Raw genomic sequence first — 21,842 nt, 5'->3', positions numbered from 1 at the left:
CGAGAATGCGAGAATGCGAGCGAAGAAATACGAGAATACGAGCGGGGCCAACCAAAAACCTTAAAAACTCTAGTTTTGGAGTGGCGATGACCTCGGGACTTCACCGAAGTCGATAATGGATTCCATGGTACCTATAATTTGTATTCTATGCCTACTATGTGCTCACGAGTTAGAAGAATTGACAGGAAGTTAGTGCTTTCATCTAATTTCTCACCAGTGAACAAGACTTGCTTTACTCAATTTTGTACATGTTACAGCTGACTGACGCTTTCTAGATCTGTTAGAGTATATGAGAAGAGCCAAAGACACGAGGGGAGATTCAAGAGATAACGGAGGATGGTGGGCAAGCTTCGGACTCCAACACGGATGCCATGCGAGTCAAGATGCTCAATCGCCGTCTAGCAATATACCCGATCCCCCAACATGATCACTCATTCAACTGCCCCTTTGACAAATGCTGAGGAATGGGGAAAATCCTCCCGCCAAAAACAACCGATTGGTTTGGACATCATGCACTGCCACCGTTGTTGTAGGAAGGAACTTGCCATCTCTATCTTCAATAACTTTGATGACCTCATAGTTATTCTCTCCCAAGCCCGCATGTTTCTGGTCTCGCTTCCTGACCATGAAGACGCTTGCCGCTGCAACTCGGTTATATGGGTCATCGGCAGCTTGCATAAAGCCCACTGAATGCGGAATAGCAGCAACCACTATGTTTCCTTCCTTGTCGACGGTAATATTATCAAGGGGAACATCCAGAGGAATCTTGTCAACTTCAACAAAGCCATCGTCGGAGTTTTCATGGACAGTAATCACGCCCGATGCCGAATGGGAGACATAAAACAGCCCATCTCGCCCACGTACGACACCATTAGGGAACGAGCAGCCTTCATTGGTGGCCATCTCACATCTGCCAGTATCCGACCGACAGTAGGTCAAGCTTCCGCCTCCAAAAAATATGACGCGATCGCGAAACATTCCAGCCTTCTCCTCGTGGTCATTCGTCACCAAAAAACCAACTCCATCATTATCGACCGCAATGTTATTAGGGGAGATAATCGCCTCGCTAGCGATAGTCTTAACGTGTACTAAAGTATTCGATGGTGCATCAAGATTGAATATTTCCACCGTGGAGTTTGCGCCCACTTTGCGGGGATCAAGCGGTTCTCCCGTGGCTGGATCCACAGGGGGTCGATGGTTGATGAGCCAAAACCGCTGTCGATCACCGACGCGACTAACATCAAAGCCATGCAGGTCGAGGTCTCCAAGATAATCGGTCTTTAGTTGGTGCAGCCCGTATAATCCATCAGGACCTGGCTCGTCGATATTCAGCACAGAAATGTGGTCTGTCCGCGACCTCGCGGAAACATTAAACAAGCTCCCGCTCGGATTCCATCCCGTTCGAGAGGTAAGGCTGGTGCATGCACCGTATAGCTTTCGGTTGTTGTGGTCTAGCCAAATATCTTCGCACCCTTCGAGAAGTGGGTGTTGAATGCGCTTGCAGTCCCAAGGGAAGTCCTCAATAGGCTGAATCACCCGGCCAAAGCCGAATATCAGGGCGAAAGTGTCATGGAGGTAAATACGGTATGCGATAGCGCTGATAAGTACTGCGGTCGCTAATGACAACAACCGGCGGTTGCCATGATTTGATGTCCCGTTGACCCGCGCCATGTCTGGTTGACGCATCTCAGGGAGGAGGTTAAAGAAGCTGCGACATGTCAGCCTTATCAGCGTAATTGTAGTCGGGTTTAGCTGTGCCTCCGGGGCCGACCTGTCCCGCGAACTCTGTTGGGCAGAACCCCGCCTACTACAAATGGATGGCGCCATTTCATGTGACGGGTCAAAGGTGCATCATAAATGCCACCATACGTTGTTTGTCAAGGATGAATGTAATCAGATTAGGATTTATCAATGAGGTGGTCAGCAATTACCATCTTCCTACGATTGTAAAAAGATCAAGGTACCCCAGGAATGGCATGTTCCTCTACCTAAGAATGGCCCCCACGAAGCAGCACGGATAACCCCGAAAAGCCTTCAATAATGTCTGCTTCACACAGGGGTTCCGTGGCAAATCTTCACATGTAAATCCTTCGACACTATTCAAAGTTAGGAATGATGCTGTAGAGTCAAATCGGAATAATCAACCGTGCTTACTTTTAACATCAGTCGCATCACATCCTGCCGACAGACAGGTGTTGAGAGCAAGCACGAAAGGATCACTGGCACATGTGCAATCGGTGTTAAGGTAAGTGCCACAGCCAACTTGCTCGGCTGCTTGCTGGTTGCATTTAAGCTACATTCATCCAGTCATTCAATGCTTCAGAATCCCGTACTGAGACTCTTTGATTGCGGACACATACCAAGCATGGTGTCATGTTCTCGGGATTATCGGGAGTGCCAGCTATAGCGACTGAGAGAAAAATTGCAATAGGGGCTAGAATCGAGGCTTTCATTTTGGGGATCCTTGTTAGACAAGGCAAGTCGATGGAAGTTTGGATGCAGAGCGTGTAGATACTAGAGCAACGAAGGCAAACTTCCGCCTTTAAGAACTAATTCCAGGTCAATAGACTGGCATAGACTTGATAGATTAAATCTACCCATGAATGCATAGATCAGTTACTTGATATCGTCTTACGTACCCTGCAGTCTCCGCCCAGATACCAATACCGTTATCTACATATCTCTCCGAGACCTGATTCTTTCAAGCCATATGTAGAAGTCTCACTGTAATAAAACATCTCATAGTTCCCTGTAACTTTGTATCCTGAGTGGATAAAGCGAACTAGTTCTGGCTTTCCTAGTTAGGAAGTAGATATGTTATGTCTTTGACATTCACCTTGGAAACGCCATCTATGTGGTATGAGGCATTGATTCTGCCATCATGCAAGTACAGTAATCATTGATCAACAAGCCCTGTTCATTGCATACTCGCTGCTCATAAAGTACCAATTAACCTGTAGTAACATCATCCGAGAAGCCCGAGAATACACAAGACATGTCAATGACATGCGGATTATCTGTATGTCTTTGATCCATACAGTTTTGAGTTTTGTGTGACTTCTAGAAGTGACTCAGTAGTCTAGAGCATAATTTCCCCAATAGTGTCAAATTCGCAACGCAAATATGCTCTCCACTATACGTTTAAAATTACCTGATAGTTCTGAAGATTGCATGAGGTGAAAGTTTCGCAACGTATGAAGTAGCATGGAGTGTCCTTAGACATTAGATTTAGAAGACGCAAATTCTAGCTCATTATTGCTTGACGCTAAACCCAGCCATCGTAGCTTCTATATCATCAGTTCCTCCCGTTGCACCATTGTTGGGATGGACTTGGAGTTGTTGTCTGAATGCAGAAATCCAGGCAGGATTATCCGCAATCGACTGGTTCCAAGAGTCCTCCGAATCATAAAGTAGCTTCCTCGATTCCTGTTGGAACATCTCATCCGTAGGAATAATACCAAGACTCATTTGCTGACGAGCATAGCGGCTGAGGTGTTGTGTCAAGATACCTGTAAAAGTATTCAATGGCACCATTGTCTCACCCCTCGGCGCCAATTGCAATGGAGGTTCCGGTACGGCTGATGGTTCATTTGGATTTTGAGCGCTCGCATTGGCAACAATCCAATCCGCCCGTGCAGAGATCTGAGCTAGGTGATCCTGGGCACTCCTACTTGATGCTGAGAATGGTACCATTGTCTTTGACTCCCAGCTCAGCAGATAAGGCGGTAAAGAATTTATAACCTTTGCTGCAATATCTGGTGGAAAGTCATGATCTCCGTGCCAGTCACTCATTGTCATTCCTTGGCGAAAATGATTGGTCAAATGGTCCGCTCTTTCGTCCCAGCTTTCGAGTCGTTGGTCACAGAAGCCGCAGCGCGAGGTGACGGTTGGGCCCTGGATTTTCCAGTCGTCTATCAGGGGTAAGGTTTCCAGGTTATGCACAAGCCTGAGATGCTGAACTAGGTGGTCTTTCCGTCGAAAGATACGAGTCGAGTCAGAACATTGGAAATGGTTGTGCCCATCAAGATGCTCGGGGGATGGCTCCAGAAAATTGCAGTAGACACAATGTAACCTTCCTGTCACAGTTGATACCACCGCACCTCCATGTGGAGAGCATGCCCAGCCTCCCAGGTTGAGATGTAGGGACTTTTCATGGCGCGACCAGTCAAACTTGTTTTTGAATGTATCACAGCAAAATGTGCAACAGAATATTCGGTCGCTTTCCAGTCCACTTGGTTTTTTGGGTTTTCTTTTGCTCTTGCCGACTCGCGTACTCCCAGGTTGTGACTGAGAATTCCTAGGCGTTGACACTGCAGATCGTGTTGAGGCCGAAGACTGCCATGATGATGCGCTGGTGCCACTCTTAGAACTTGCCAGTGAGGCTGGCCGGCGATGATGTCGGAATGAAATGTTGATTCTGTTCGAAACCTCTTCACAGAAAGACAATCCCTCCCCAGCCTGTTCCGACTTATTGACGGCCTGCATGATCGCTGATAATGATGCCGGTTCATCCTCCGGTGGTGATTCCTGCCATCTCTGCATTGGATCAAGAGAGTTTGTGATGTCTGGGCTATATCTTGGACTCATTGTCTGTCCGAGCCTGCCCAGAGAATAGCGGCTTCTTCTCCTGGGCAGACTTGAAGGACGATTCAAATTTTGTATTGGAATGACGTTTGTCTTCGGTTCCACCGTTCGCTCGCGGAACGATGACTCTCCACTGTCCAAAAAAGGCATATATGCACTCTCGTCCTGTTCGACTGGTTGGGTATTGTAGAGGGAAGAAGGCGATATTCCAGGGTGGTGCAGTTCAGTCTGGTCAAATTGAGCCTGTTGGCTGTCCAAGGGAGGTGTTAGGTCTACATGATGCTCCTTGAAACCATAGTTGGCCAATTCCAATGGACCCTGGAAATCATCGGGGACCCACGGACTAGTTGGCCAGTCCGATATGACTGGAAGTCCACCATCATTCATCGACGGGACGAACTCAAAGTTAGAGCCATCGTGTAAAAATCCTATTTCAGGATTTGCATTCCCGTCTTGAATGCAATCATAGTGGGCAATTCCACTCAGATCGTCGTTGACTGGCGGCATGTTAGTATTTCAACTTCTAAGCCTTGACGGCAAACTCCGAAGCCCATGATTGACTCACTAAAGGGTGAGGCTCTTTGGAGGTCTTCGGAGATCGGAAGTAGCTGGGGCGTTGGCGTGAGCGCCTGGAAATCCCAAGAGCGTCTTTTATCAGACATGGATCGATTCCCACGTATTGTGTAGCCTTTGGGTCTGGAGCGACTTGAATCGAGAAGGTGAGAGTGTCGTCGGGTTCGTCCCCGAAGTCGGCCATCGGACCGGTCGGGCCAATCTACCTTACTAAAAGGGTCACGGCGTTGTGGGGCAGCCCCCGTCCAGTCATATATACCAATCTTGACTTATAGGACATCACATCCTCACACGATTAGAAAGAATAATCAGAGATTTGATCAAAAGGCCTGTTTACACTGAATTCCTAGATTCAATACCTATCAATCCCTCCTCCAAATATGGAACCCTATACCTGCTAACCACTATCCGTAACAAGGATCACTATCTCCGCTTTCGCAGGGATAGTGGTTGTTCAGAATTGATCTAACACATTAAGCATCCACTTCGCTTCCTTGTGGCTGTCAGTTGCACGCTGACCCTCTCCTTGATCCATTGCTAGTAAGCTTCGAAGACCATCCATTCGTGTGTCTAGTTCTGGTGTGCCCATGAATAAAACACCGTATGTTGATTCCCTTATACTGTGGAGGTGTTTGAGAGACTCATCGCATAATAAGTTGGAGTAGTTCAGGGCCTATCAAACATAAATTAACACTGCTCTTCACAGGCAAAATTTAGATGCCAGGACCAAGTACATTCTTCACGATAGTGCCGCCTAAGCTATGTGTAACAAATATTATCGGTCGATTCTGGCTCTACGATGCGTATTAGCAAATGTAGATGCTAATCTATATTGGAGGAGGGGAGAGGGGGGCTGCTTTCAATACATTGGTCGGTTCTTTTGCTTGCCATAGCGCTGAAATCAAGTCCTCGGAAACCGCCTCTTGCCAGAACTTACTAGCATTAGTTTTCTCGGTCGGTGCACTATAGCCCCAGGTATAGATTCTCGAGCTAGGTAAATCAACTGGAAGTAAACTTCGAAGCCAATTGGTTCTATTTGGCGCTGTCCACGATTTTTTCGCGGTGGCCGTTCAGCCCATGCACAGCAACAATACTATCGACGATCGTCAGTAGGTTTTAGATTTCAATTTAATTCATTGCTCTTTTCATACTCTACTCGGGCATCTACTTCTTCATATAAAAGTTTCAGTCCTTGTTCACTAGGTCCCTGGGAGACATCACGGCCGGTTTTAAAAGAAAGTCAATAACAACGGTAATATCTCTTCGGCTCACCCTCTGACCCCGGCATAAAAGGCCTTTACATAATTTCCAGTCCTGGAATAGCGGCATTTTCCAATGTTGGTGATGTTTGCTTCTTGAGGAGATCAGGGACTCTCAACTATTGCGGGGGAACGCCCCGCCCGCCGCCAATCTGATTATGTAAGCATATCTTTATCATCAAAAATTTCCTGGCCTTTGTGTTTGATTCACTTCATCTCTCAAATCATTCCAATCATGTCTCAGAATACACAAAATCCCGATGAGGCCTCCCGAGATTCGTCAGCACCAGCCGACTCCAAGATCGACCACGCCGCTTCCATCAGGTACTGGAGCAGTCTTCCGAGCACCACTAGCAATATGTTAGGCATGCTTGGCACCTATCCATGGTATTCGCGCATTGAATTGCAAGGTTCCAAGAACTTCTTGAGCAAAGTTCGCCGCCTTGTACCTGCGCTCCAAACAGATGGCAAGTTCAGCCTCGGAGTCGATTGTGGTGCAGGCGTTGGACGCGTCACTGAGGGCTTTCTGCGTCACGTTTGCACGGTGGTAGACGCGGTAGAGCCGGTGCAAAAGTTCACTCAAGTCCTCGAGGACGGGCAACTCAAGAAAGATGGTGTCATCGGAGACATCTTTACCCTCGGCCTTGAGGATTGGTCTCCGGAGAAGAAATATGACTTGATCTGGACCCAATGGTGTGTGGGTCATCTCACAGATTCACAGTTGATTCAGTACGTGTCACGATGCCGTGATTCATTGACAGAGAGCGGAATCATGGTGATCAAAGAAAACCTATCCACCGACGCTGGCGATCAAGACATGTACGACGATGAGGACAGCAGCGTGACAAGGACAGATGCGAAATTCAAGCAGATCTTTGACCAGGCTGGAATGAACGTGATAAAGTCGGAGATTCAGACCGGATTTCCCAAACAATTCAAACTCCTTCCTGTCAAGTCTTACGCGTTACGGCCGAAAATATGAGAATCCTTTCTTCTTGGCGAATCCACTGGGATTCTGATTTTCATGCCCATCGTCATTGTCAACTACTTTACTTGCCAAGACGATTGTCTTTGCAAATCAAGCCCTACGAATAATAATTGCATATTCTTCGGAGTGAACCGACCTTGCATTCAACGGGTCCAATGCATAAACCGAAAGAACCAAGATATGTCGTCAATCCTGACCTGTCGGTCCCTGAAACCTTCGTCAGGAAGTTTATTTTTCAGGATCTACGTTGGTCTTCCAATGACGGCGAGCGGGCCGCATAATAAGCAATGGTGCTACATGGTCTGACACAGTGCCTTCCACACTTCCAACTGGGGAGAAGGTCAAGAGAACGGCTTCAATTGAGAGATAGTTCGTTCTACAGCAACCGATCTTCGGTTCTCTCGGTTAGGTAGACCTACGGGTAAATTTAATCTATCTGCTGGGGTTGTGTTGAGGGAATTGATTGATTGATTGATTAGCGACTTCGTGCTGACGAACATCATCATATTGAAAATCACAATCAATTTTGAAAATCAAGAAACGCTTCAAGGGATTATCTTCATCTGAGTCATGTGGAGATGAACGCGTGGTGCCTTGCCACGTCCATTTTTCTAGGCTTGGCACTTTGGAATTTATCATGCTATTCAACCACATGGTATACATATAATTTTTGGCTGCGGAGTTCGTAATGAGAAGATGTCTCTTCCTTTCATTATTTTCAGGTCTGCGAGATTTTTCTCGCCGGTTAGTAGTAAATTGGTACCGGGGTTGTGTGGCCATGTTCGTTTTTGGGACCCTGTAGATCTCCCGACAGATCTATATTTTGGTTCAAGCAGACCAATCTTCTTGGGATGTCTTCTATTTTGAAATAGACAACGCGCAATGAAGCATGAGACAAGGTCCACTTGCCAGATCAGCTCGCCATCCCTGGATTGCTGGCCCTTTGTTCTGGACTCACTTCCGAGAACGGGCGGGATGGAGAATAAGGTTAGCTAGAGCCCGCTGCTCCTAAACCAAAATCCCTTGCGTCATAGTCCATACCCCTGCCGATGATCGTCCTGCGGATCTATGATGATCATCGAAATTGAGGCTTTCTGAAGGGCTCGTGAAAATCTTTGTACATGATCCATCTAGTATTTAAACCGTCGAGGCCTGGAAGAGCGATTGAGTATTCCATTCAGTGTCAGTGTTTACTTTCATCGCGAGGATGGGTCGAGCGTGAGTAATGTTGTTACAAAAATTTCCTGTGAAGCAACTAATCGGGGTGCCAGGATTGACGGCTCCGCATTAAGCTGGGCTCAAGCCGAAGAGGTTGCTCCTATCATCCGCAAATGGGCCACAGAGGTATTTACCACTCGTATCTACCGATGTTCTAAGCTAAATGAATAGCAACTCCTTCGAGTATGGCATCAACAGAAGAATCGATATGACCCTGATCCATTGTGGGGGGATGAAGTTGGTTTTGACAAACAAACCTTGAAGAAGGTTATTTACTAACTCGATAACCTAGATCGAATATGCTTTAGTCAACTTGGACCGCAAGAATTCGCGGGCCACAATGTTACTGGAGCAAGAGAGGGTTATACGGCAGTGGGAAGCAAGAAATTGTTGCACAAGTGATGGGTACGACCAGAGTTCCTCATAAGAACCGAATAGCTTACAGCTAACAGCGTTTGATAGGGCTACGTTACAATGGGAGTGGGCAACTTATGTGGTTGAGACCACACCTGAAGCTCCGTACCACGACAGGGCAACAGATCTATTGGAAGTTGAAACAAATATGCGTCAAAGGTAATGGTGTCGCTTCTCCTGCCATAATATGAGCTAACAATCCGATTTAGGAGACATTTGATAAATCGGTTCCTCTTGCCTCATCAACAAGCCATGTCTCTCTGTGTTTTCCCTCGAGTCGGGGTGGAAGGCACATGGACTACTCCCAACCAACCCAATCGTCTTATTTGTCCGCTGCCTCGATATCAACTGTTGGCAAAGAATGTCCAGAGTCGCCCTCAAGGTCGAATGAGAACTTATTTCCCAATCTATCGGGATGTTTTGACATCAAGTCCATTTCATGATGACCCACCAACGGGGAAAGGAATTCCTGACCATATTTGCTTGGACGAGCTAGATATTGGCACCGGGTGCTGCAGTATTCAGACAACCTTTCAAGCCGCCAACGAAACCGAAGCACGATGGTTATACGATCAACTCATTCCTCTCGGCCATGTTCTTCTTGCCATGACAGCTGCAACCCCGATATGGAAAGGATATCTAGTTGATACAGACATTCGATGGCAAAGATTCGGAGACTTGGTGGACGATCGTCGACCAGGAGAAATGGACTTCTTGGTACGTGAATCATATCTCACAGACAGATACCGTGTAGAAAGCTAACATCGAAAAGCCACCTCGTTGGACATGGAATCGAACATACCTCTCTCGAGAGAAGCCTCCGATGCTGGAAGGGAGCACCCCTCTGCAGCCCATGGACAAAACCATCAAGAGCCGGCTACTCGAAGGTGGCATGGATGACGCACTCGCCGAGCATTTTGCATCAATCCTTACCCGCGACCCTCTCCTGCTGACTCGAGCAGATCTGGACAATCTGAATGACTCAAACACAAGACTCTTTGAGCTTCTTCACGGTTGCGTCTGGCATCATGTCCGCTTCAAACCACCTCTCACTGATAATGGTCCTGGATGGTGTGTGGAATTCCGACCGATGGAGGTGCAACTGACCGATTTCGAGAACGCTGCGTTCGCAATCTTCATGTACCTGCTTTCGCGAGCAATCACCACCTTCCATTTGAACTTCTATCTCCCATTTGACATGATCGGTGAGTCATGGGAAACGGCCCAGAAGCGCAATGCTGCGGTAGAAGGGCGCTTCTGGTTTCGTCGATCTGGGTGGTCTTCCAAATATCATCGGAATGATCATTCAGTCAAGTCTATGTGCAAGGACTCGGCCGATCATCAAGACGCCGAGAAGGAATGCAAACTCATGACTGTGGATGAGATCGTCAATGGCGAAGGAAATTCTGGAAGTTTCCCAGGTTTGTTGGCCATGGTTTGGGAGTATCTTGACTACACCAATGTTCCTTCAGTCGAAAAGGCCAAGCTTGCTCCTTACTTGGATCTCATTCAGCAGCGTGCGAACAGTACCAACCCGACTCCAGCATCTTGGATGCGTCAGTTTGTCCGTCAACATGAGGATTACCATCGTGACAGCTATGTCAGTGAGAAGGTCTGCTATGATATGATGGAAGAAATATCTGTTTTGAACAAAATATAGATTACAAATTCAAACTTCACTTTTCTTATCAATCGTGGAAAAACACCTCTGCTCCAGATCTACTCTGAGGTCCATTTCCACGGTCCGCATTCTTCTAATATCCAACCTATGTTGCTGTAGATCTGATGGAAATGAAAACATGAATCTCTTTTAATTTAGCATTAAACTAAACACTCGGTAAAGAAGAAAGAAACTTTTCAAATGCTCTTCCAGCAATATCCGAAATTGTAACCGCCTCGGCTGGCCTGACATTTCTCTCACGACTTGCCTGCTTGACAAAGCAGACCACTGTGTAAATCATACTGCCACTTTTCACTCCCAACTCCACTATAAGACCACAAACTCTCCGTTGGATCATACTTCTCTTTGATTTTTAGCAGCTTACCATACTTGTCACCGTAGAAGTCATGTTTCCAAGAGCGACTGAACCCATTTGCTGCATTCAGATATGCCCCGGCGTCTGGAGCCCACTTTCTCCAGACAGCTTCCTGGTTTTCCTCATACCAGTCTATTGCAGACTTCAATGCATTGCTGGCATCTTCAGTCGCGTTGATGTGCGCTCCCCACGCCATCGCCAGGACATACGCCTTGCGCCAGTACCAGTTTTCACTGGCCCGTCGTTCCTTAGGGACTTTGGCCGGGCCAGACCCAGCCTGGAGATCGAAGCGTAACATATTTCCATCATCGGGACGTTGGGCGACAAAGATTTTTCGAAGATACTTGTCCAGGTCTTCTTTTGGAAGGTCGGATAGCTCAGTTCACCCTAGTAGTCGCCCGCTGAAGACACGAGATGATCCTGCAAAATTCCTAGAGCGGAATTCGGGCTTCCCCCATGACCAGAAACCTTCAGAATATAGCTCTGTCACAAGTATACTCAGATTCCCCTTGCTTGCGTCTTCAATGCTGTTGACCAGCTTTCGAATTTTGTGTCGCATACTTTCGACGGTAGTATTAAAGGCGAAGAGCTTGGCTGACACTGCTGGACCAGCTACAGCATGGGGCAAGGGGAGGTATTTCTTAGCCATCTGCCCGGTCATCGTATCAACCGTGCCGGTCACGCCCGTGTCTATCAGATCTGGGAATTGCGAGGTAAGTTCAGCAATAGCCGCCCACGCAGCATCTTCCATAGGGCGGAATGAATCGCGAGCGTAGAAAGTCAACGCGGCGCTAACCGCATTCTCAGGCCTGGGTTTGGTATTAATGACAAGCTCGGTAACAACTCCGAACACACCACCACCTGCTCCACGAATTGCCCAGAACATGTCTTGATTTTGCTCGTCATTTACGACAAGACGGCATCCCTTGGTGGTGATAACAGTGGCTTGGTAGAGGTGATCCGACACAAGGCCGTGGTAGCTAGATAAAACACCGTGACCACCGTTGGTTAATTGTCCACCTATACCAACTGTGACATCCTCCGCGCCGACAACCGATCTATTTGCTGCGTTGGCAGCAATGTATGCGGAGCCCCAGTTGGTACCCCCACCGCATATCAGGACATTTGCCGTGTCTTTGCTTCCAGGGATACGCCAGTCTGGCTTGTGCTCAATGTCGCGGAAGTTGTGCGTCCAGATAGACAAAGAGTATGCACCGGTTGCCCTGGAGATAGTGCGGTTAGCATCATTTCATCGAGGTGATGGGACTGCCAGGCTGGTTCAATCACAGTTTCAACGCGTCAATAAATACATACCGGCCATTGAAGTCATGTCCCGTGGATTTGATGACAATACGAATGTTTCTCTTCGAAGCCCATTCCATAGCCGTCACAATTTGCTCCTCTTTCGTGGCATTGACAACATACTGAGGCAGTCCACCAATGCTGATCCTTTCTCCTTGGTGTACCCAGTCTCGCCAGGGGGAATACAAGAGTTGTTGGTGAACACATAGTAGCTGATCCTTTCCGGCTACGATGCGTGGAATACACTGAGATTCCATCGTTCTTTCACTTCAGTACAATTGTACGGCGAGTTCAGAGGGCTTCCGTCATAGCAGGATGACGCTGCGGGAGCAGTACGTATTAAACATCCGTCGATAGACTTGTTGAGAGCATTCCAATCGTCATGGGATGGCCATGTATCACTCTGTGGGGAGGATTTGCATTTTGGTAATAGGTTGGTGAATATGCTGGACTGGTGACGAGCGAAAGCGGAAAGGAAAGAGCATGAAGAATTAGCTGATACATACTGAGCGAAGCTCGTTCTCAATCACCGCAACTTGAGAAGTTTCTCTTGTTTCACGGATGTGGGCAAACTCTTTGTTCTGAGCCTGACGTGGAAAGTCACCCATATATTTGCTATCTAAATGGAATAATTATTCTTTATATGGTTTGACAAATAGTTCTTTGTCTCCTCTACCTTCTCGGGCTTGATGGCTTTGGCGTTTTGCTACTAGCAGCGAGATGAAGCTGTTCGTTGTTTATCCAGATAGATGGTTTTATTGGCTAGGAACACTTCAATCAATTTAAGTTTGTGTCGCGCCACGGATCTCGTGGAGCCTTTGCAATTTCTTGGCAACCATATGCCCATCAGAAAGATCTACGAAGGCCCATGGAGCCTTCCGGGCGATCTTGAGCAATATCCAAAGTCCGAAGAAGACAAATATCTAGAAAATAGCGACCAATGTTAGCGCCAATAAAGCGGCCACCAATCTACATAGTATGCGATCTTACAGTCAAGTAGGGAGCGAGAAAAGGGAGGCGATGGAAACCCTTCCATAAAGCAGCTCCGCCTGCCACGACTAGAATAAAAAGACAGCCAGAGAAGGCTATGTAAGCCAGGAGCGGCTGCCCATGACTGCGATATGGATATTCGTTATAATCATCACGCTCAACTTGGAACACACCCTTTTCCCTGAGGACGGTCTGATGGGTCGAGATGCTGCAAAGTTCCTCGTCAGTATACTAATCAAACGCCATTGGAACACGACTCACCAGTGATAATATCGAATGAAAGCCAGACATTCGCAAGCCCAGACAATAAGAACCGCCATAGAGGCCATTTCGCTCAGGACCTCAACAAACTAAATACAAGTGTAAGTTGCCATATCACACCGATGTCGTGTCCCGTGAAAGCAGGCCTTACCATATTGATAGAGTTACGGGTCTCGGGTTTTCCGATCAATTGTAGAAATAGAACCCACCAAAACGCAATAGCCGAGAACAGAACGGACCGAATGGGAACTTTGTGACGGTTCGTTTTTCCGAACCACGCAAGGATCCGCAAATACCAACGCTGTCCTTTGCCGCCCTCCAGTCCACTTGTGAGACCGAATAAAGTCCTCGAGGCGACGTAGAGGTTTGTGCTGGTACAAGTGAGGCAGGTGAAAATTAAGAAAACATTGAAAATGTCCGCAAGATGTGGGATACCTGAATTCAAAGCAATAGCAACGAATGCAGCTTTACTGCCAGGTGAAGGACAACGGTCTTTGACTTCCTTTGGCAGCCAACTCACTCGAGGAAGCTCACAATCTCCTCGGTATATGTCTAGAGTGACCAAAAATCCTGCAAGAGTGTAGGCAACTGCGGCAAGGATTGATATGAAGATTGCAGAAAATTTCACACTGTTTCCGATCAGGGTAGCATTCGGGCGAGGTGTCACATTCGACGGTGTTCTTGACCCTGGGCTCTGGTGGGGCCATTTAGCCTCCAGCGCAGATGCCGCGACGATCTCGATGCCGACATATGAAAAGGTCGAGATGGACATCCCCATTCTACAGATCTATCAGTCCGCCTGGAAACACAAAGATAAGCTATGTTACTTACAGCAGAGCAGTGAACCAGTTTTCGGCGGCATCAGAGTCAAATGCGGTTGGCGAGCTCCAATCTGCTTCAGTTAGTACTAGACATTAATGGCCATGACTTGACTTGACATACATTTGAACCCGAGTGGAGAGGAATTTTGTTGCCCAGCTTTCAAATGCCATGTTAATCTTCTTTTCGTGAAAGCAAGAAAAGGCTGGAGGCAGTAGCCAAATCGGTCCGCACTCACCACCTCTATTAATGGCAATCAAGGCGCATATTATTATCGCAAGACATGTCAGCTTGATGAACCCTGTGATGACTTCTATCGTGCCGTAAATCTTGATGATTATCAACACTGACTCTGCCAAGGTACTCAACGGATTGAAGATAATGATTGAACTGTACCTCGATTTTAAATGCATTGGCGCAGACGAGTATGAGAGGGATAAGAAGATACAGAATACCCGCGTGTATACCAGTACTATTGCTGATGCCAGGCCAGAAATTAAACTCGGCAGCTGAGGTTGCAAGAAGTGTGGAGAACGACATCGAGTATGTGAACCTATCAGAAATATGAGTGAGTTGACTTTTCCTGATCAAACAGTTTCTTTCTTTGCTACTTTTGAGCCGCTTCAACGAAGGTTTCCATACCAATATGCAACCCCAACAGCGATGCCCAATTCAACATCGACAAACTCGCTGACATAGACCGACAATGCGCCAGGTATAGGCCAGATGCAAAGCATCTCTGACACGCATTGCATGACAGACCAGGCGAGCAGTCCTACAAGGAGGAACGACAAAATGACGGCCAAGGGGCCACCAAGTTCAAGCACTTGGCCTCCTCGCCAATAGAGGCCAGTTCCAAGGACCGCATTTATCGTGATCATCTATATTGGTACGTTAGCTCGACTCTAGCATTTGTTCAAGATTTTCTGGGATGCGATGTTCTAAAGCGATCAAGTCCTCACGTGGAGACTAGTGACATACAAAAATGTGAATGCCTTTTAGACTGCGCTTCACAGTTCTATCAGGACTTGGAGTGACGGTGATCAGCTTCGGAGGCACTATGTGAAACTTGGTGGTTTCTGCTGGGCATGAAGAAACTGCTTGGCTAGAGACACTTCGGATATCGGATTCATTGTCGCTATGTTGCCGTGTGTCTTGCACTAATAAGGGTGAATCGAAATTCTCGGTCTGTGTGGATATGCTTTTGGTCTGTGGTTCGCTCAAGAGGATTTGCGGTGTAGGAGGGGTCAGTTGAATGGAAACTAGTCTTCGATTGCCGTTGCCCTGTTGTCCACCTTCAGAGGAGTCTGATGCTTCCGTCGATGGGCTGGTTAGGGGAATCCAGAAAGGCACCTGTAAGGCCGGCATTTTGTCGCGGCGAGTGCTCATTCGCCTTGGTTGACAGACTACAAAAGACTAAGACTAATCCCCATTTCAAAATGCAAGTTCTGAGCCGCATCAAGCGAGCGCATGTATGTGGAAATGCGTGCGCTTGAATCAAACTCTTCTGGTAGGCAACAGCAGCCTACGAGGTCCTTGAGGCGGCTCGGGCGCATAATGCCCTTAGATAGCAACCGTAATGTACCCTGAACAAAGGTACAAACCCGTGAAAAGCCTAATCGTGCTGTAATATCTGATAGGTGAGAGCTGCAGTGGCCGAACCTCGCCACGATGCACGCGACCGTGTGCAACCCCGTTACCCCTGCTCACTGCGGTCCGTGCCAGGGTTGTGTTGACGTGGTCATTGGCAAGTTGCTTCACATTCAGCCGCAGGACTGGAGCGGGGCAGTCCCAGGCCCCCTTTCTACATATCTAGGATGCAGACACTGCAGCTTGACAGATTCGATCAAAATATCATTCGCATTGCGTGCTCATATTCCACTTTTGGCACGATGGCTGACCAAGGACAAACCCCCCAAAACACCACCAAGAAATACCTCAAAAAGGAATGCCTTCAAGCACTGCTAGAGCGCTTGTTTCCAGGGCAAACAGAGTTCAATATTCGAGTACGGAATAGTCTGATGGGATTTTCTTTGCGCAGTATACAAGGCTAAATTCTGGGCACAGTTGAGAGAGGACCAATGGTACTTTGAGGCACCGAGGATGGTGAGCGATGTAAGTGTGGAGATATGTCTTACCAGCCACGGTAGCAAGCTTCTACTGACTGATAAAACTCGTTCTGAAGGCTGAGATCGAGTAAGAAGCGACTCGAGAGGGGGCGAGGGTTGTAACACCAGGTACTGATCGTCGATATTTAGTGCCGCCCGAGATTAGTAGCCGACCAATCGATTCAAAGTGCTAGCGCCAAGGCAATGCGAAGAATACGAGGCAGATTAGGATGATCTCACAGAAGGGGGCTGGGCCAGAGGATATGAGGCGCAGGGGGGCAATCGAATTTTCGAGGCATCTTCACAGGGTGCCTTGCGTTATCTGAACATTTGGGCTTGTTTATAACGGTTCACAACGGAACTAATTCCAATTATTTTTAGCGATAACGGACTTGAAACCAAACCCCCTTGCAATGTTGTCTTTAGATCACTGCCTTGTTAATCATTTGACCGAGGCTGTTCGGATTCTTGATGTCGGGTTAGACACAACGGCTACTTCCTTGGAAGTGCCTTATCAACGGGCGGAAATTTCAAACATTGAAGAACTCTCAGCGCATTTTCAAAGTTCCAGTCAAAACGACCAAACATGCCGTATTATGTTAGTGGTCCCTAAGGCTTTAGCCCACTACGGTTGTGGCTGATGTCAACAGATCAATCTGCCAGAAGAACTCGTGGCGCCCCTTACAAGTCACCCGGCCCATGCTTGATGCCGTTGTCGCTGAGTATGGTATTGATTCCTCATTTTGGGAAATTCCCTCTTGTTTCTATCAACGTAACGATGATATTGAGGAAGCCTTCTGTGTTCCATACACCTTCATTCGCACAGAATCAGTCATAGGTAGCGGGCCTATTCCCAAAACTCATCAGCATAAGGCATACTAATATTTGACATTCTGCATGGGCAGAGGTTTCATATACCCTAAGATACCCAGAATACAAAGAAAGTGAGGACAGATGGACCATCAGACAAAGTGGAATCTACCACCGGTTTGATATCGCAACGTCCAAAAGCCTATTCGTTCTTTTCAACCCCACACCTCGGTCTCGCGCACACGATGAGGTAGAAAGGTTCCTGCGTGGCTCTCCCTCATTGACAAAGAGAGAGCCCTTCTGGCTACATCGGATCCTGTTCTCCATATATACGCCGGCTTGGAGGGGTTACATCGGGTCATTAGAGCGTCGATTTCTGCCTATTGCCAACACTGCATTTGCGACTTTCATCGAGGAGCCATTGCGTCTGAACTATGATAATCTCAGCACACTGAGTAACTTGGAAATTCGCTTTCTCCAAGTTCCAGCCATGATTACATCTACGACAGAAGTCATCGACGAGCTATGTACACTTTTTGAGGCCATATCACGCCCCGATTTTGAAAGCCAGGACTTGCAGAATCATCGTCGCAAGTGCCTGGTCTCTTCTCGAACTGCGACACATCTCAAGGAGCGAGTGCAAACAATTGCCCGCTTGCTTGCAGATACACTGCTACTCCGCGATCAAATAGTCGCAAGGGAGCAAAACAAGAATATCTTTCAGCTGAATAAGTCGGCTGTCTTCATCACTACTCTGACATTGCTCTACCTTCCGGCTTCGTTTCTGGGCGTGAGTGTGTCTCCTCCAGCATTCATACAATCTGCTCTAATAGTCCAACTAATGGTTCTCCGGTTTAGACTTTCTTCGGTATGAATTTCTTTGCCATGGACCAAACCAATAATCGCATTGTCGGAACTCCTATGGTGTGGATATATGTGGTCGCTTCAGCTGGACTCACCGCGTTCACGTTCCTGTTCTACTACTGGCTATTGCATCGCGATGGGTTTGTGTTCCGCAAGCTGGTGCCAAAAGTTCCTGAGTGGAATATCCAAAATTTGAGACGGCAATGGACAAGTCGCATGAAGGGCGATGTTGAACTGCAAGGCTTTCAAATGTGAGGCTGTTGTGGGCTCCCTACCAATTTTGACGTCGCCGATATAAACCCGGATAATCCTCGCTATCGGTGCTTCAGCTTCATCATTCCGAGAATTTCTTTTCAAGTATCTGATTCAATGGGTTTATTTAAATCTATCTGTCCATGACTAACTTTATGATTCATGGGGAGGCACAAAAGAGTCACTTTATCTGTACTTTGTAAATGGCCCGCTGGTTGGCACTCATCAAGGCCGCAAGAAGAACGTATTTTTCCCCTTGTATGTTGCCCAGTGTCGCGACAAATTGGTCATTGTAGGAAAGACCCGGGAATTGAGCCAACTCTGTTATGGACAAATCACCAACTCCTGGTCCAGGCAAGTGTACCTCAAGTAGAATCATGTTATGACTCGCCACATGTCTTCCAATCGCAAACATTTTCCATTTATCCCACCCGGTCATCAATTTGAGTATACGATAACTCTTGATGTCTACCTGGATGGCGAGGGCGCGGTTTGCTTCTTCCAAGCCCTGTATGTACAGTCGCTTCTCTTTAGTTACAACTGCACATCTACTAGGCTGTTGGTAGAGGGGCGCAAAAGTGGTAAAAAGGCCAACATTGGCGCCGCTGTCAAGACCCTTTACCATGCAATTGTCAGGGTCGTAAGCATTTCAAGGCGGTTTCATAGAATGACCACTTACCTGTGAATTGATGATGACCGATTCTATCCGCTTAGATGCAAGGCATATATGCACAAGGGTGGCTCTTTCCTCTCGACTATGAATGTTGACTCTCGGGCGGATGACGAAATAAATGTCATGGTTCGTCGGGAAAGACAACTCGACGATATCTGTGGCTGGCCATTCGAGCTTCTCCATCCACGTGTACTGATCTGGAGTTGCGACAGGCGCAATGTACAATGACCCTGGGTGTTGTGGTCCCTCTTGGCTTTGCAATACACACGCCATCACTTTGCTATCAGACGAAATAGCAAGGTCCGCTATTTCCGGTAGTTTTGAGAAGTAACGCTTCCGATGGGCAAAGCTGGCATCCACCGATGTGCCCTTCTTCAAATCGAAGACATAACACTTCGGCCGATGCTACGTTAGCCAGGGAGTCTTGCCAAGATGAATATAGAGGACCTCTTACCTGGAAGGTGCCTCCCGACGTAGAAGCTAGTAAATGACGATTTGTCAATCGAATATTTTTCCAAAACCAGTTTGAGTCTTCCCTTTCTAAAGACCACTGGTCTTGCGGCCTTGCTTCGATATCTCCGTTCGTGAGCGATAGCGACGTAAAAAGCGTTAACTCTCTGTCAGTCCAGAACACAGCAAGAGACCCATCACTGGAAATCTCGCAATTTTTGAAAGGATTTGCCGTTCTAAGCATCCATCTGCCAATGAGTCTTCCGTTTTCACGAACCGCTCTGCGCCTTAAAAGACGGTTAAGTACTCTTTCCTTTATCGGTGGATCCTGGTCGGGCTCATCTGTGCTTGATATCAGTCTGTCGAAGTTTTCCAATATTGAGTAAATCTGATATGTTTCCCGCAGCATGTTCCCAACTTCTGCAACACCACATCGCTTAGATTGGTCCCGAAAAACGTTATCCTCGAGAAAGTGCAACATCCCTTTTAGAGCTTTTCCTTCTTGGGGATCCCGTCGCTTGGCGGACGAAATCAGACGTTCGTGCCAATCCTTGACGACAGGATGTCCATTAAATGGCCCAAATCCTTTATCGCGAAGGAAAAAGCGATCAACACCGTCTGCTTTGGCGTGATCCGACCGTGCCTCCGAGTACCTAGTCACACCCTCTGCGCCCGTCTCCAGGTAGACAAACAAAACACTCATCACACACCCAAGGGACCAGACATCACTGCTTGTCTTCATGGTTGAGATTGACGCAAGAGATTCGGGCGCTAAGTATGTACCCTCTCCATGCAAAGCCAAAGTAGGTGTTGGAGTCGGCTCAGGCCCAGGCTTCGAGCGCTTCACGAACCAACTGTTGAAATCTTTCTCCTTTTCAATTTTGTCGCCTTTTTTCTTCAATTTCGCTCGTGCCATGCCAAAATCACTTATCTTCCAAACCTTCCTGTCGTCCTCACCCTGAAATATCAGGATGTTGCTCGGCTTCAGGTCCATATGATAACAGACCAGGTCTTCCCCTTGTGGTGTCTTCATTTCATGGTGAAGGAAATGCAGTCCCCGAGCTAACCCTAGGGCAGAGAGAATGATTGCAGCCTTCTCCTGGGTAGTGCTGGGCTTGATTGGATGGTAATCCATCATGTACGCACTTAGGTCACAAATAGCAAGCGGCATGAAGAGGCTGTACTTTTCTGGGCCGATTGCAAGGCTGCCAAAATTTTCGACGATGTTCTCACACGATCTGTCAGAGGCGAGGATCTTCTCGAGGACTTCATGCTCCTTGCTTGCGGCAGGGAATTGACTGCTGATGACATAGTCCTTTCTTGCAACCTCCAAAGGCACTGAGTTTGATGTTCGATTGCGATGATCATGAAAATGTCCCTTGGCAATTTTGACCTTATAAACAGTTCCATAGCCTCCTTGTGCCAATCGTTTTTCCTCTAGATAAGGGAGGCGCCGTCGTCCCGTATCTTCAACGCGCTGTTCTCTTCCCTGGTGAATAACAACAGGGCAAAAGATAGATTGCTTTGCGAGAAACTTATCACGGGTGACTTTCTCCTTGAACAATAATTTAAGAGTCCGGCTTTGGGTAGGTAGGGCGAAAGTATCGGTCGCAAATGTGTCTTTGGCCAAAAACTCTGTGGCAAATGTACGCACGTCGTCGACAGTGCAACTGCTGAATATCAAAACTGCAAGAAAATCGAAGAGGTCTCTTTCATTAACTCTTTCAATTAGTTCCTCCTCACTGATATCACTCTCTGTGGGGTTCGACCAATCTAGACTCCTGAAGAGACAACGCAAAACATCAGGTTGCAGCACCTCCTTCGAGGTCCCAATCGGCGCAAATCTATGTTGATCCTCTTTCCGTCGCTCAAATTTCTTCAGAAACCTCAAATATAGATCATTCGACAGCTCATCGAAGGACTTTGGCGAGTCGGTTGTTGCCATAGTAGTGGTCGCTCTCGCGTGGTCGGATGGCTGCGAATAGGAGCATTCCGGGCACTCCTTATCACCAATAATCAGGATGAGGCTCGGCTTGCCGCCCTCAGTCCGCGTGACTCGATTTCTTCGGGCTCGATGATTAGCTTCTTCTCCTGCCTCGCATGCTCGCTTACATGAGTTACAGACGGCTGTGCGATGGTTGGCTGGATGGGTGCTTCGCCCCTGCGTTCTCACCCGGGCGAAGGGGGACCGAGCGCTAGCCGTCACTTGACGATCAAGGCGAAGTCATATTTGCTTTTTTG

General features: G+C 47.5%; 10 protein-coding genes across 10 annotated transcripts; 4 read left to right on the top strand and 6 right to left on the bottom strand.

The window, feature by feature from the left end:
• Positions 1 to 435: 435 nt before the first annotated feature.
• On the bottom strand, positions 436 to 1,671 carry N7473_011726 (calcium-dependent phosphotriesterase; the record flags this gene model as incomplete). Its single annotated transcript, XM_057157665.1, has 1 exon — positions 436 to 1,671. The coding sequence occupies one exon, from the start codon at positions 1,669 to 1,671 to the stop codon at positions 436 to 438; it is 1,236 nt and encodes a 411-aa protein (XP_057003515.1).
• A 378-nt stretch (positions 1,672 to 2,049) lies between these two features.
• N7473_011725 (uncharacterized protein) lies at positions 2,050 to 2,453 on the bottom strand (the record flags this gene model as incomplete). Its single annotated transcript, XM_057157664.1, has 3 exons — positions 2,050 to 2,096; positions 2,155 to 2,293; positions 2,361 to 2,453. The coding sequence occupies 3 exons, from the start codon at positions 2,451 to 2,453 to the stop codon at positions 2,050 to 2,052; spliced, it is 279 nt and encodes a 92-aa protein (XP_057003514.1).
• Positions 2,454 to 3,252: 799 nt separating this feature from the next.
• Positions 3,253 to 5,341, bottom strand: N7473_011724 (C2H2-type zinc finger protein; the record flags this gene model as incomplete). Its single annotated transcript, XM_057157663.1, has 3 exons — positions 3,253 to 5,081; positions 5,150 to 5,213; positions 5,261 to 5,341. The coding sequence occupies 3 exons, from the start codon at positions 5,339 to 5,341 to the stop codon at positions 3,253 to 3,255; spliced, it is 1,974 nt and encodes a 657-aa protein (XP_057003513.1).
• A 1,310-nt stretch (positions 5,342 to 6,651) lies between these two features.
• N7473_011723 (N-terminal protein methyltransferase) lies at positions 6,652 to 7,398 on the top strand (the record flags this gene model as incomplete). Its single annotated transcript, XM_057157662.1, has 1 exon — positions 6,652 to 7,398. One exon carries the CDS (start codon positions 6,652 to 6,654, stop codon positions 7,396 to 7,398), a length of 747 nt encoding a protein of 248 aa, XP_057003512.1.
• Positions 7,399 to 8,611: 1,213 nt separating this feature from the next.
• On the top strand, positions 8,612 to 10,696 carry N7473_011722 (glutamate--cysteine ligase; the record flags this gene model as incomplete). Its single annotated transcript, XM_057157661.1, has 7 exons — positions 8,612 to 8,622; positions 8,676 to 8,748; positions 8,794 to 8,889; positions 8,915 to 9,027; positions 9,085 to 9,195; positions 9,246 to 9,753; positions 9,791 to 10,696. The coding sequence occupies 7 exons, from the start codon at positions 8,612 to 8,614 to the stop codon at positions 10,694 to 10,696; spliced, it is 1,818 nt and encodes a 605-aa protein (XP_057003511.1).
• Positions 10,697 to 10,953: 257 nt separating this feature from the next.
• Positions 10,954 to 12,982, bottom strand: N7473_011721 (putative isoamyl alcohol oxidase; the record flags this gene model as incomplete). Its single annotated transcript, XM_057157660.1, has 5 exons — positions 10,954 to 11,429; positions 11,484 to 12,295; positions 12,387 to 12,619; positions 12,643 to 12,879; positions 12,905 to 12,982. The coding sequence occupies 5 exons, from the start codon at positions 12,980 to 12,982 to the stop codon at positions 10,954 to 10,956; spliced, it is 1,836 nt and encodes a 611-aa protein (XP_057003510.1).
• Positions 12,983 to 13,134: 152 nt separating this feature from the next.
• Positions 13,135 to 14,798, bottom strand: N7473_011720 (proline-specific permease). The gene is made up of 5 exons (XM_057157659.1): positions 14,568 to 14,798; positions 13,777 to 14,404; positions 13,626 to 13,714; positions 13,365 to 13,572; positions 13,135 to 13,297 (listed from the first exon to the last, which is right to left on the bottom strand). Exons 1-5 carry the CDS (start codon positions 14,615 to 14,617, stop codon positions 13,157 to 13,159), a joined length of 1,116 nt encoding a protein of 371 aa, XP_057003509.1. The 5' UTR covers positions 14,618 to 14,798; the 3' UTR covers positions 13,135 to 13,156.
• Positions 14,799 to 14,925: 127 nt separating this feature from the next.
• On the top strand, positions 14,926 to 15,389 carry N7473_011719 (uncharacterized protein; the record flags this gene model as incomplete). Its single annotated transcript, XM_057157658.1, is given in 3 exon segments — positions 14,926 to 14,987; positions 15,205 to 15,337; positions 15,354 to 15,389. 3 exon segments carry the CDS (start codon positions 14,926 to 14,928, stop codon positions 15,387 to 15,389), a joined length of 231 nt encoding a protein of 76 aa, XP_057003508.1.
• A 1,862-nt stretch (positions 15,390 to 17,251) lies between these two features.
• Positions 17,252 to 18,481, top strand: N7473_011718 (Mg2+ transporter protein CorA-like/Zinc transport protein ZntB; the record flags this gene model as incomplete). Its single annotated transcript, XM_057157657.1, has 3 exons — positions 17,252 to 17,390; positions 17,458 to 18,152; positions 18,221 to 18,481. 3 exons carry the CDS (start codon positions 17,252 to 17,254, stop codon positions 18,479 to 18,481), a joined length of 1,095 nt encoding a protein of 364 aa, XP_057003507.1.
• A 178-nt stretch (positions 18,482 to 18,659) lies between these two features.
• On the bottom strand, positions 18,660 to 21,546 carry N7473_011717 (protein kinase family protein; the record flags this gene model as incomplete). Its single annotated transcript, XM_057157656.1, has 3 exons — positions 18,660 to 19,094; positions 19,158 to 19,544; positions 19,606 to 21,546. The coding sequence occupies 3 exons, from the start codon at positions 21,544 to 21,546 to the stop codon at positions 18,660 to 18,662; spliced, it is 2,763 nt and encodes a 920-aa protein (XP_057003506.1).
• Positions 21,547 to 21,842: the final 296 nt, after the last annotated feature.

The sequence above is a fragment of the Penicillium subrubescens genome (genome assembly GCF_028828155.1).
Source record: "Penicillium subrubescens strain IBT 31985 chromosome Unknown utg000010l_segment0_segment0, whole genome shotgun sequence".
NCBI lineage: Eukaryota > Fungi > Ascomycota > Eurotiomycetes > Eurotiales > Aspergillaceae > Penicillium > Penicillium subrubescens.
The sequence above is the reverse complement of the archived record's forward strand: the minus strand, read 5'-3'. Positions and strand labels throughout refer to the sequence as shown.